Genomic DNA, 13,451 nt, shown 5'->3' on the forward strand with positions numbered 1-13,451 from the left:
TGAAATGAAATGATATTTTATTTATATCGCGCTCGTACACAAGTGTTTCAGAGCGCGAGGGATGTAACAGGTAGATAGAAGGCACCCCACAGATGAAGAGCCCAATTGGGGAAACCCTCTGTAGAAGAAACACCCCCCACTGCATTAGATGAGAGGACTTAATGGTCTCAGAATCAAGCTGTGAGAGCAGGCAAACTGAAGGACTTCGGTGAAGAGTGCAAGCTGGAAAACGCATGGGCAACGGATCAGGAAGAAGAAACGAGCAAGCCAGGAAGAATCAAGGGGGAGACCAGATGAAGGAGCCAGAAACACAAGTGAAGGTAGATCAAGGACTTAATGGGCAAACTTACTGCAGGACAGAGTTCATCAACACGGTAATTCGTTTCAACGCGCTGAGCTCTGTCCTGTCCGGAACTTGAAGCGTCTGCATGAAGGCATAACAGCCTCCCAATATCCCTCGATATGAGGGAATCGTGACATAGAGAGGAGCAAAGTGGGGCTAGATAGTTGGGATGTGGGCGAGGGCCAGATAAGATGATCATGAAGGCATGAGACGGAAAAGGTGGAGGAGCTATGTGTACAATTGGACCAAATTTATTGTGGTCCATAACTGTATTCTATGGTGCGCGGTGCCGAAAGGAGTGATATCAGGAGAAGAGGTGTTCATGTATGGGGTGCTCTGTGGGTATGACTGCATTTTGTGTACTGGGTGGACTAGTCTATAGGGAACGCTGCAGATTTCCTGGTAGGCCTCTGCACCCTGAGCCGCTTTTTTATGGTAACCTATTTTATTTTCAAATGTTCTCATAGGGAAAGGATGGGCTTGTTGAACATGTGTAATATGGGGGCACTTTGAACATTATTTCAAGGGCCTCTTTTGGTTCCCAGTCTACCCGTTTGTGTATCAACTCACCCTCATTTGAACAGTGTCGCGCGTGCGTGCGTGCGTGTGTGTGTGTGTGTGTGTGTGTGTGTGTGTCGATCTGTTTACTCACAATGCTGTGACAGCGAGCGCATCATTCACTGCACAGGTGGCAGCTGCTGTGTGCATGACGCCGAATGTTCATGCTTCTGTGTGTGCATTGCGGTGTGTGCTTGCTCATGATACATTGTGCAATTAATGCTGTTTGTGCAGGCGGACAATGTTAAAGGTTATGTGAGCGTATGGTGTGCATGCGAGGACATGCGTGCCGTGCGTAACGCCGTCTCCCCACAGCTTCATGCACCCCAGGGTGGGTACACAGCGTTCTGCCGGCAGCACTCTGAACATGGCGTTCTCTCCTCGGAGGAGTACGCCTGCCAGGCTACCGCTGCGTGGGCGTGTTTGTATATCTGCCCCAGGCCATTACACTGTACTCTGGGGGAGCCTTCCTGCTGGTGCCCCAGCATCCTCTCCAGACCTCAGACCTGTGCGTGCATCCAGGGAGCAGCCTCGGATCAGCTGCTCCGAGGGAGGGATCCCTGCGCTCCGGAAGGGAGGGGATTAGAGCAGAAGGGGGGGGCGAGCAGAGCGGGGAGGCAGAGCAGGAGAGCCCGAAGGGCGTGGGCTTGCAGACTGATGATATTTCGGTGCACCTGCCTGAAGAGATTATTGTTTATTCTATATTACGCTCTGCTTCAGTTCGGCTCGGCCCTTCCTTCTCGCTCTCGGTTATTGCAGCCCACCCTCTCTCTACGGGACCCCCGTTGTTGTACCAGCGGCTCCCACCCTTACCCCGTCTCTACCCCTGTGAGACCATGGAGTTGAGTACCCTGGTGGCCACAGTGGAGACTGGACAGCAGGACCTGGTGCTGAAAGGGCTTACGCTCTATAACCAGGAGGTGAGTGGGGGTCTGTCTGATGTCCTGCGGAGAGAACCAATCTATGATGCAGGAGAGGGTGGGCGTCATCTGTGGCTCAGAGGGGACTGAGCTCCATCTGGGGTGCAGGTGAGCGTGGTCCCCTTATGTGGTCCATGAGAGTGTTAGGCTGTCTGTGTGGATCGCATCTGTGGTACATGTGGGCTCAGGTGTGGTACTATAGGAGTGTGGGCATCTTCTATGGCTCAGATGGCACTGAGCTCCTTCTGTGGAGGCTGGTGGGCACTGTTGAGTGTGGGTCCCATCTGTGGTAGTAGGAGAATGTGTGCACCTTCTGTGGCTCAGATGGCACTGCGCTCCATCTATGGTGGCTGCTGGGCACGTCCCCATCTGTGGCAGTAGGATAATATGTGCATCTTCCGTGGCACAGATGGCACTGACCTCCATCTGTGGTGGCTGCTGGGCACGTCCCCATCTGTGGCAGTAGGATAATATGTGCATCTTCGGTGGCTCAGATGGCCCTGTGCTCCATCTGTGGTGGCTGGCGGGCACCTCTCGGTCTGTGGTGCAGAGCATGGGCCCCGTGTGTGGTTCGTGAGTGTGTCAGACAGTGTGTGTGGAATGCATCTGTAGTGCATGGTAAATGTGGGTTCTGTCTGTGGTACTAGGAGAGTGTGGGCATCGTGTGGGGTCCACAGTGAGAGTAGGGTTCTCATATGTGGTCCAGTGTGGGTGACGCCATCTCAAGTATAGGGCAATTGTGGGCACTGCCTGTGGTACAGCCTACAGGAAAAATGTCAACAACCCCTGTGGGGAAGCATGGCTGTGGGTGTGGGTGTAAACGCTGATGTATAGCGAGTGTCGGCTGTGTCTGTGGTACGGGTCAATGTGGACTGCATCTGTGGTGCAGAAGAGTGTGAACACCATCATGGATAAGAGTAAGCTTTTTCTAGGTTTCAGGAGTGTGTGGCCTTCACCTGTAGTGCAGGGTGAAGGTGGGCGCATGTGGGCGCCCTTTATGGTACAGGCAAAACCTGGCTCCGTCCGTGGGGCACAACACATATCTGGGTGCCATCTGTCCTACGGTGCAAGGGTGGGTATCGCCTGATTATCTGTGGTCGAGTGCCCACATAGGTACATCACGTAGCGCAGGTTAATTGGGGCACCATCTTTGGCACAGGGTGAGCATGGTTACCAGTGAACGTGCACTCAACATTATCATAACTATGTGGTCGTTAGGAAGTTTCAGGTGTTTTAATGACAAGAATAACACTAAGTACGGATTGTTCTTTGGAAAAATAGGGTATGACATGACAATAAACAGGGGTGCCGGCGGCAAAATTGGGTTTTGGGAAGTCGTGCTTGGGGCGCCACTTTCGCATTTGTCTCCCTTGGGATTCCCACACTAGCCCAGGCGTCCATAATGGTTCGTGCTTCTGCTCAGTTAATCCTACCGCCAGTGCCTTAAGTGGCAAAAGAAAACAAGCCGGGGCTCATCAAGGGGGCGTCATCTGCCCATATTAGGGCACGCCCTCTTAACGCCCCCTCAGCTCAATAGGTTATAGACATACCCCCACCCACCAGGCCGCCCTTTGCAAAGATCAGCACCCTGAAAGAGCGCTGATCTCTGTCCATTAACAAAAGCGAAGCCTAGCGGGGGACAGCGCCTCACCTTTTCAGCTTTAATGGTGGCACTGTCCCTCATTTCTTTAGCTAAGAGATCGCTGCATGACAGCACCACCATTACGGCTGAAAAGGTGAGGCCGCTGGAAACCAAGGGTTTAGAAAAAAAGGCTTTGCTTTCCAGTAGCCTCGCCTTTTCTTCATAATAGTGAAGCCAGCACACAGGCATCTCTTGTGCCGTCGCCACCATTGTTAATGTTAATGTTGAAGGATATCTGTACCGCACACTATCACCACCGGAGTGGTACCGTGGCGCTCTGGCTGTTCTGAAAGAAAAGGGAGGGGCCCTGGGTGAGTTAGTGGGAATGAGCTGGATGGGCTGTTGGCGGCCTCGGCCCGGAAGTCCGTTGGCTGGGATTGGGGTGTTTTACGGTCAGTAGCCGCTGTGTGCTGTTGTGCGTTTCTATGTGTGGTTTGTTTGTTGTTGCAGTGCAGTGAAGTTTGTGCAGATTGTTGTGTTGTAGGCTTGTGGTTGTGTTTGGTTAGAGCAGAGGAGGGAAATTGTTAGAGGGCTGGTTAGATTGGCCCCGCTGTCTGGAAGCGAAGCGCTAGCTTTCCGTATTGTCTTCAAGTGGGGTGCCGTGAGCATCTCCTCGTCTCCATCTATATCTGGGGCTATCCGACCCTCACAGTCCCTTTACCACCTGACATTCACTCACATTCATAACCTTGCCCAAGTTGGGCACCGGCCGCCTATACGGCACCGGTTTGTCAGCCAGGGTTATTCCCTCCATATGTGGCAGCTGCTCAGCATTCATCATCTTATTCAGTTGCTCATGCATGCTACTGCTTGCTACTGCATGCAACTGCATGCTACTGCATGCTACTGCTCCCTGCCCCTTTTCAATGTGGCAAATGCCAACGCTTGGAGTTACGTACAGAGGCAGCATCTGCCTTCATTCACAACTCCCTTCGGTCAATGCCCCTGCCAGTATCGACAACTTGGTTTGAAGGTGGCAAGTGTAGACATTCACACAACTCTATGCAGGTATGATCTCCAATAGCATTGTGGAGCGGGTGAGGTTGTTCACTGGAAGTTGGCTAGGGATGCTGATTTCTGTTCTTATGTGTGTCACTTGTGTCCTATTCGACTTGGCGTCCTCTCTCTTGTTGTAGTACGAGTTTCTTTATTCGGTTCTGGATGTTGTCAGTGTCGTCCTAGATTTGTCATCCTTTTCTTTGTGGTTACCGTTCGGTAGTTTAGCTTTTTCAGTTTGAATCTCTGATGTTGAAGAGCCAGGTTTTATGTAATTTTCTGAATTGTAACTGGTCTTCAGTGTTTCTTATTTCTTTTGGGGTGTTGTTCCAGGTTTTTGCGGCTAAGTGGGAGAAGGAGGAGCTCCCAAGCTTTTTCTTAAGGTATGGTTTTTGTTCCAGATGGATTTCGTTGCTTGATCTGAGGGGTCTCGTTGGCTTGTAGATTGTTAATTTCTTTTGTAGGAATTCAGCTCCTTGTCCGCTGATTGCCCTGTGTGTTATTCACATTGTTTTGAAGGTGATGCAATGTTTGACTGGAAGCCAGTGCAGTGTTTTTATGGCCGGATTGATGTGGTCTCTTCTGGATATTTTGAGGAAAAGTCTTGCTGCAGTGTTTTGGAGCTGTTGTAGTTTCTTCAGGAGGTATTCTGGTATCCCAAGATAGAGGCTGTTTGCATAGTCGATTCTTGACATGATGAGGGCGACGATTGTGAGTGTTTTGTGGGTGAAGGACAGGAAAGGTAAGATTCTTCTTGCCGTGTGAAGGAGGAAGAAGCATTACTTGATTATAGCATTTATTTGTGGTTCTAAGCTTAGACCGTTGTCCATCAGGACTCCCAGATTTTTTACTACCTTGGATGGTGTTGGTGTCATGCCTGGACAACACCGGGGAACTCTCCCGTGACCCCTCCTCACCTCTTTCTTCCGATGAGCCGGTCTGAGTCTCTGTTGTCCCTTTTCTTTGGTTCCTACCTCTTCGGCGCTTCTGGGTCTTACTCTTCTTCTTGCGCAAGTAAGGATGAGCTTTGCCGGAGGCCACCATGGCAGGATGTAAACACCTGACCAAAGGGAACCCCAGGGAGCCAGCCTCCGGAGCAGGGAAAAAGCACTTGGCACCAAAAAACCCTGCAGTTAAGAGTCCTGCTGATGCACGTATGATGTCCTGGGGTACGGCAAATAATACAGGAGACTGAGGTCGGAAAACTCCAAAAGATTCCGACTGGAGATGATCAACAACGGAGGCTGGAAGCAGATTGAGGTTTGAGCTGTGAGTATGCTTACGGACTGGACTAGGAGTAATACAGGAATAGATCAGAATGAGGATATATGGAAAAGAAATGCCAGATCGACTGAAGTAAGAGCAGGGGCTCAAGAAAAGCTATGAACAGACATGGACGTGTAAAGAACACCTTCTGTGAGAAATGCAGAGAGGCAAGCGGAAGAGCCGATGAATGTATAGTGAGGGGGCACACCTGTAGAGCGGGTACCAGATGAGACAAAACTTGGTTGAATCAGAAGCCACAGAGTAAACGAGTGGCAAAAAGTAAGAAGGCGAAGTCTGGGGGAGCGACAAAAATAATAAGGAAAGGCAGGTACAAACAAGGGGACCACTGAGTAACAACGAACACTCAGGAGATGGAGAAAACAGCCAGGAGAGCTGCAGCGGGTACCAGGAAGAACGATACAATGCACTGAGCCATGACTATGGTGCGTTGTTATAGCAACCCTACCATGCCACGGCCATGTTGGGAGAGGACTAGACCGCATGTGGTCTTTCTCGGATTGCCGTTCCCAGGACCTGATTCAGGACGTGTGATACAGTGCATCCTCCATGAGTGCCACAAGTGCCAGGGATGCCGCATGACAGTTGGTGCGGTTGCCATTACCGTTGGCCATGGACTATAGGTGCTGTTCTCTTGGTTTTTGGATATAATCATGATTTCTGTCTTTCCTTGGTTGATTTTCAAGTTGTTGGTGTTCATCCAGTTAAAGACTTCTTTTAGACACTCGATTAGGGTTGAATGATCGTCTTGAGTGTCTTCGATTTTGTAGATGATTTGAGTGTCATCTGGTAGTTGTAGCATGTAATTTTGTATTTTTTGAAGATTCTGATTACTGGAGTTTGGTAGATGTTGAAGTACCGTGGTGATAGTGAGGACCCTTGTGATACTCCATAGTCGTTAACTCGTGGGGTGGATTTGAAGGGCTTTATCCATACGGTTTCTGTTCTGTCTGCTAGGAATGATTTAATCCAGAGTAGTGCCATGTCCATTATTCCTATGTCTTCTAGTCTTTTGGTTAGGGTGTCATGGCTAACTGTGTCAAAGGCTGCGGAGAGGTCGAGCAGAATCAGGGCCGAGGTTGTGTCAGAGTCCGCGTTAGTTTTTAGGTCATCCCAGATGGATAGTAGCTCTGTTTTGGTTCCTCTTGCGGGTCTGAAACCGACTTGTGCCTGGTCTAGCAGATGGTGTTTTTCTACGTGTTCTTGGGTTAATTTGTATACTTAGGTTTCCAGGAGTCTTGCTGGGTAGGGGAGGTTTGAGATCAGTCTGTAGTTGGAGAGGTCTCTACGTCGCCACTTGGGTTTTTTAAGAGTGGTTTGATATATGCTGATTTGAAGGATCTTGGTACGGTTCCTGTTGCTAGTGAGCGATTTAGGAGGTTTCTGTAGTATTCTGATGGCGTTCCTTGTGCAAGGATTGATTCGTAGATGTCCAGTGGGCAGGGATCCATGGGTGACCTGGTTTTCTTGCTGTGTTTCACCAGCAAGCCGAAAGCCTCTGCTGATATTTCGGGAATGTTTTGGGGTTTGTGTTGTGGTTCAATGTTAGGTCCGGTTGGTTGAATGTTATGGTCTGTTGGTCTATTTTGTATGGTTTGTCGGATGTCGTTGATTTTGTTCTTGAAGTGGTCTTCCAGGTCATTGCAAAGTTTCTCTGAGGGGGTTGGAGTGTTGTCGCAGCCTGGTGAGTTTCTCATTTTTTTAATGATGTTGAACATTTCTTTTTGTGTTTTGGTGGCATTGGTGATTCTGTCATCATAATGCCTTCTCTTTGCCTTTTGGATTTCCTTCTTGTATGCTCGAATTTGTTTCTGAAACAGTATTTTTTTTCCGGGTTGTATTCTTTCCTCCATTCCAGCTCCATCTTCTTGTTGTCCTTTTTCATGGTGCTTAGTAGTGGTGTGAACAATTTTACCATTGCCCTTTTTTTTGATAGGGTGAACGGTTTTTCCGGGGCAAACTTTTTCAATTGTATCAGCGATCCATTTGTGTAGTACCTCTGCTTTCCCGTCTAGGTCAGCCAGCTCTAGTTCTGTAATTGAGAGTTTGGTCGTCTGCAGTTGTTCAAACAGGTTGCTTGCTTTGACGGTTTCCCAGTTTCTTTTTGTGGTGGCTGTTAGTTTGGGGGCTTGGATGCAGAGTAGAGTTGGTAGTCTGATGACGAATGGGATGATGAGATGGTCGCTCCACAGTATTTGTATCGGTAGTGCCGTGGTGATAAGTTTTTCCTTGGTGAAGATTGCAACAAGGGTGTGTCTTGCCGAGTGTGTTGCCCCTTTGGCCAGCTATCGTGGTTTCATGGTTGTAGGTTGTCCAATCAGTGAGTTTTGGGAGTTGGCGTGTCTTGCTTCAAACCAGATGTTGAAGTGCCCCAGGGTTATTAGATGTTTGTGCTTGGTGGCTATGTTGGTGATGGCTTCTATGAAGTTATCGACGAAGGTTACATCATATGACGGTGGTCTCTACACCAGGATGAATGTGATGTTGGTTTTTGAGTTCGCTGATAGGTGTATGACCATGGTTTTGCAGTTGATGATGTTGAGAAGTTTGTCTATTTTTACTTTTAGGTGTCCTTTGAATGCTATCGCGAGGCCTCCTCCTTTTCTATTTTCCCTGTTTATTTGAAGGCATTTGAAGTTGGTTGGAAGGCAGCTTTGGAGTGTGATTTTGTAGTTGTCGTCCAGCCATGTTTCTGTGATGAATAGGATGTCAATGCTGTTGTCATGGAGAAGGTCAAAGATCTCTGTTGAGTGTTTTGACATGGATCTTGTGTTTATTAGATTGCAGTGGAGTTTAGAGGTGTGGTTTGGTTTGTGCTTTATTGTTGGGGTCGCCTTCTGATCGGTGTTGGGGTTTCCTTTAAGGTCGATCTCTAGTTGAGGTGTTGGTACAGGTGCGTCTGTGTCGTCGAAAAATTCTTCTAGGTTCAGTCTTGGGTTTTTGTTTTCATCAGGTTCTTCTTCCAAGGATTGTGGGTGTTGAGTGGAAGTTTTTTGACTTGGTAATGTAGGGTGTTATTGCATTGATTGTGTTTTTGTTATTTCTAGCTTTGTACGTCCTTCTTCTGTGTGGTTGTGTTTGGTTGTCTGCTGTTGCTGATTCTTGCGTTGGGTTGGTTCATTCTGGTGACTGGTTGTTTGCGAGGCATGGGGTTAAGTAGAGGGATTTGTCTCTTCTCTCAGCGTTAGTTAGGTTGTCGTTCCTGTCTGTGGGAGTGTGTTCTGCAGTTGCAAGTCTTTGTTGCTGTTCCGGAGTGTTTGTTCTTTCTGCTCTTTTTCTTCCCCTCGGTACAGGTCGCTTGCGTGGCATTTTGAGGTTGAGTGTTGTTTTGGTCTTTATTTGCTTTGGTCCGGTTGTCTTGTGGTGTAGTACTGGGTGTAGGTAATTGTCCGCTACAGGTTTGGGGACACTCTGTAGGAGGTCAGCTGGTATTACTGACTTGTTCAGTCGCTGTTTGCGTAAAGTAGGGGAGGTTTGTTAGGATTATATCATTGGGTTAATGTTGGCTGTCCTTAATATGAGTCTCCCTGCATGATGTACACTGCGGTGAGCCAACTATGTGGGTTAGGAAGGATAGCTAGTGACTACAGATTTGTCCTAATGGGCGCAACTAATAATCACTGTGACATCTAATGAGGCGTGCGCCCCTCATCACAGTATCACTCCACAATAATCAACCAATGATCGCTCTCTCACTCCACAGTGACGGTCTCTAGGTGTGAGTTGGTCGGTCACGTACAAGGTACTATATAGTGGGCTAAATACCTGCAATCAACAATGCAATTTTAAATAGGGCGCTACTGTATTTTGGCGTTCTGTATAGTGGCCGAGAGGCCTATGCATGACAGATCAAGCGGGTGCAGCGCTAGATACAGCTAGGTCTGAGATACAAGTGAACCAATGAGTAAAGGCCAAACAGAGTCAGATCCGAGAGTCCCCCACAGTGGGAGAGGGGCCCACGGCCAACAGGTTCAGTGGGTGTTTGTAGTAGACACAGCTAAGTTTGAGACATGGGTGACCAAATGATCACAGTCCCTGACACAGCTAGATTTGAGAGTCCTGTATAGTGGGAGAGAGGCCTAGGCCTAACAGGTGAAAGGTTACAACCCTAAACACAGGTGAAAAGATTACAATCCTCAACACAGCTAGATTCGAGAGTCATGTATAGTGGGAGAGATGCCTACTACTAGCAGGTGAGAAGTTACAACCCTAAAGACAAGTGGAAAGATTACAATCCTAAACAGAGCTAGATTTGAGAAACCTGTATAGTGAGAGAGAGGCCTACGCCTAACAGGTGAGAGGTTACAATCCTAAACACAGGTGAAATATTACAGTCCTAAAAACAGCCAGATTCGAGAGCCCCGCACAGCGGGAGAGAGGCCCACGCCCCAACAGGTGAGAAAGATTACAATCCTAAACACAGCTACATTTGAGAGTCCTGTATAGTGGGAGAGAGGCCTATGCCTAACAGGTGAAAGGTTACAACCCTAAACACAGGTGAAAAGATTACAATCCTAAACACAGCTAGATTCGAGAGTCCTGTATAGTGGCAGAGAGGCCTACTCCTAACAGGTACGAGGTTCCGGGCAAAAGTAGAGGGTACACGCAGGGGGACGGGGTCCACCCACTTTATTCAGAGGGTGGACTCAGTCCCCCACAGCTAAAATGAGAAACATTGAATGTCCTTGTTGAATTTATGAATTAAAGCCGACCTCAAGAATCAAACCGCAGTGGCAGATATGTAGGCTAGACACTTCACCACTATGCTATATAACCTGATGAAAAATAACCAACAACTAAAGGTGAAATGTCCCATTTCGGCACTGCAATCCCAGGGAAAACATTTGTATTAGTTCTTGGAGTTTAAAACATGCACACCTTTTAAAGTTTTCAAAAACACTATTTGAAGAAAATATCCTCTGTTGGTGTTTGTGCGTGTGTTGATTTTATGAAATGCAAATGCCATTTGTCCTTTTCAATTTGGGTGGTTATGCAAAGCCAATTTAATAAAATGTGCATATTTCATCTAGATATGCTAATTTCTGCCAACATCACATCCCATTGGGTTTGTTGATGAGCCCACCCACTTTAACTTTTAGGACTTGACCCCTAGCGAGGTAACAACCCTAAAGACAGGTGGAAAGTTTACAATCATAAACAGAGGTAGATTTGAGAGTCCTGCATAGTGGGAGAGAGGCTTACCCCTAACAGGTGAGAGTTTACAATCCTAACCACAGGTGAAAGATTACAATCCTAAACACAGCTAGATTTGAGAGTCCTGTATAGTGGGACAGAGGCCTACGCCTAACAGGTGAAAGCTTACAATCCTAAACACAGGTGAAAAGATTACAATCCTCAACACAGCTAGATTTGAGAGTCGTGTATAGTGGGATAGAGGCCTACTCTTAACAGGTTAAAGTTTACAACCCTAAAGACAGGTGGAATGATTACAATCCTAAACAGAGCTAGATTTGAGAGTCCTTTGTAGTGGGAGAGAGGCCTACGCCTAACAGTTGAGAGGTTACAATCTTAAACGCAGGTGCAAGATTACAGTCCTAAACACAGCCAGATTCGAGAGTCCTGTATAGTGGGAGAGAGGCCCACGCTGAACAGGTGAAAAAGAATACAGTCCTAAACCCAGCTAGATTCGAGAATCCTGTATAGTGGGAGAGAGGCCTACGTCTAACAGGTGAAAGGTTACAACCCAAACACAGGTGAAAAGATTACAATCCTAAACACAGGTAGATTTGAGAGCCCCGCACGGCGGATGAGAGGCCCACGCCCAACAGGTGAGAAAGATTACAATCCTAAACACAGCTAGATTTGAGAGTCCTGTATAGTGGGAGAGAGGCCTATGCCTAACAGGTGAAAGGTTACAACCCTAAACACAGGTGAAAAGATTACAATCCTAAACACAGCTAGATTCGAGAGTCCTGTATAGTGGGAGAGAGGCCTACGCCCAACAGGTGAAAAAAGATGACAATCTAAAAAGAGCTAGATTTGACAGTGCTGTATAGTGGGAGAGAGGCCCACGCTGAACAGGTGAAAAAGATTACAATCCTAAACACAGCTAGATTAGAGACTCCTGTATAGTGGGAGAGAGGCCTACGCTTAACAGGTGTAAAAAGATTACAATCCTACACAGAGCTAGATTTGAGAGTCATGTATAGTGGGAGAGAGGCCTACGCCTAACAGGTGAGAGGTTACTATCCTAAACACAGGTGAAAGATTCGAGAATCGTGTATAGTGGGAGAGAGACCTACTCCCAGTGGTCGAAGTGGGTGGGAGCGATCGGGAGCAGTGCTCCTATACTTATTTTAATTAAGTGTTACCGTTCCTATACTTTTATTTTTAAAAAGAAACCGTTCCGGAACGGTTTCGTTTTAAAATAAAAGTATAGGAAGAAGTTGAAACTTGCACTTTCAGTGCACTTCACTGAACGTTCTCTTAAACAGCAGGCGCATCTGTTTTGGGCTTTGTGTTGTGCGTGGGAGGGGCTGTGGCGATTGAGTATGTAGGGAGCGGTGCAGGGCAGTAGGGAACATAATTCCACTACTTCTTTTTGTACACTTCGACCACTGCCTACTCCTAACAGGTGAAAAAAGTTTACAATCCTAAACACAGCTAGATTTGAGATTCCTGTATAGTGGGAGAGAGGCCTACACCTAACAGGTCAAATGGGTGTTGTAGTAAACTATGATTGATAGTGTGAAGTTGAGGAAGAATAGTGTGAAGTTGAGGAAGGGGAAAGTCAGCGCATAGTCATTTTTGCAGTACAAAATGACTTTGCACAGACTTTGCATGGCAAAAATACACTTTGCACGGTTCCGTGAATCAGGGTTTGTGTCTGCAGTGCAAAGTCACTTTTCAGCAGTGCAAATTCACATTGTACGGGGCAAATATTCCATGAATCGGGTCCCCAGAATCTCCAGGCTAAACCCAGAGGTTAGGCAGGTGTGCATTCTGCGGCAGGGCTTGTTCTGAGCTTTGTTTTTGAGAGCCTCCTGCCCTAGGTAGAGAAGGGCCACTGCACCTCCGCCCCCACACCCTTTGACAGGGTCATGAACCTGACCCTGCCACACCATATGCAATTGACAGGCAAGTGTCGTAGGTTCCATTTGTGGTAGAGGCAGTGTTGGACCCTAAAAGCTGTAGAGTCAGGTATGACGCCATCTTTGGTTCAGGGCACATGCGGGCATCATCTGTGGCACAGTGCTAATGTGGGTTTCATTTGTGATACAGAGTACTCACGTGTGTCCCGTCATCGGTTTGATATGGTGACATATATGGCGTTACTTCCAACAGGGACGCATCTACTTCTCTAATTTCGATTGGTCAGTTTTCTCTTGCTCTCGTTCCTCCTGTATTTATGGGAGGTTTGGGGGCGGGGGGAGTTAGCCCCATTCTCCACATGGGCACTCTTTCTCACCCATTTCACGTGTCGATCAATTTTCGAAGAAAGGGAGTTTTGCTCATTTTTATATGAGCATTTTCGAGGAAACAACCCCCTCGTGAGCGTAGCCGATGTTTTCGTTACATGCCTTGGAAAGGCAAATGTGGGCTCCGTTTGTGTCTGCGATATAAGTGTTAATGCCACCCGCTGAACAGGGTGAGCGAGGCCTCCAGTACAGCGTGAGAACGGGCTTCATCTGCCACACAGGCAAAGTGTCCACTTAACCTCCAGTGCCTATGTTCAAACTTCCTTGAA

The 13,451-nt window shown here is 47.7% G+C and overlaps 1 protein-coding gene across 1 annotated transcript in view; it reads left to right on the forward strand.

The window, feature by feature from the left end:
• Nucleotides 1-1,265: 1,265 nt before the first annotated feature.
• Nucleotides 1,266-13,451, forward strand: part of RIC8A (RIC8 guanine nucleotide exchange factor A) — a 170,844-nt gene continuing 158,658 nt past the window's right edge. Inside the window, exon 1 of the mRNA XM_069623908.1 lies at nt 1,266-1,821. Coding sequence (XP_069480009.1) covers nt 1,738-1,821 — 84 coding nt within the window. The 5' untranslated portion in view covers nt 1,266-1,737. The remainder of the gene's footprint in view (nt 1,822-13,451) is intronic.

Source organism: Ambystoma mexicanum, chromosome 11 (assembly GCF_040938575.1).
Source record: "Ambystoma mexicanum isolate Mex_15411 chromosome 11, UKY_AmexF1_1, whole genome shotgun sequence".
NCBI lineage: Eukaryota > Metazoa > Chordata > Amphibia > Caudata > Ambystomatidae > Ambystoma > Ambystoma mexicanum.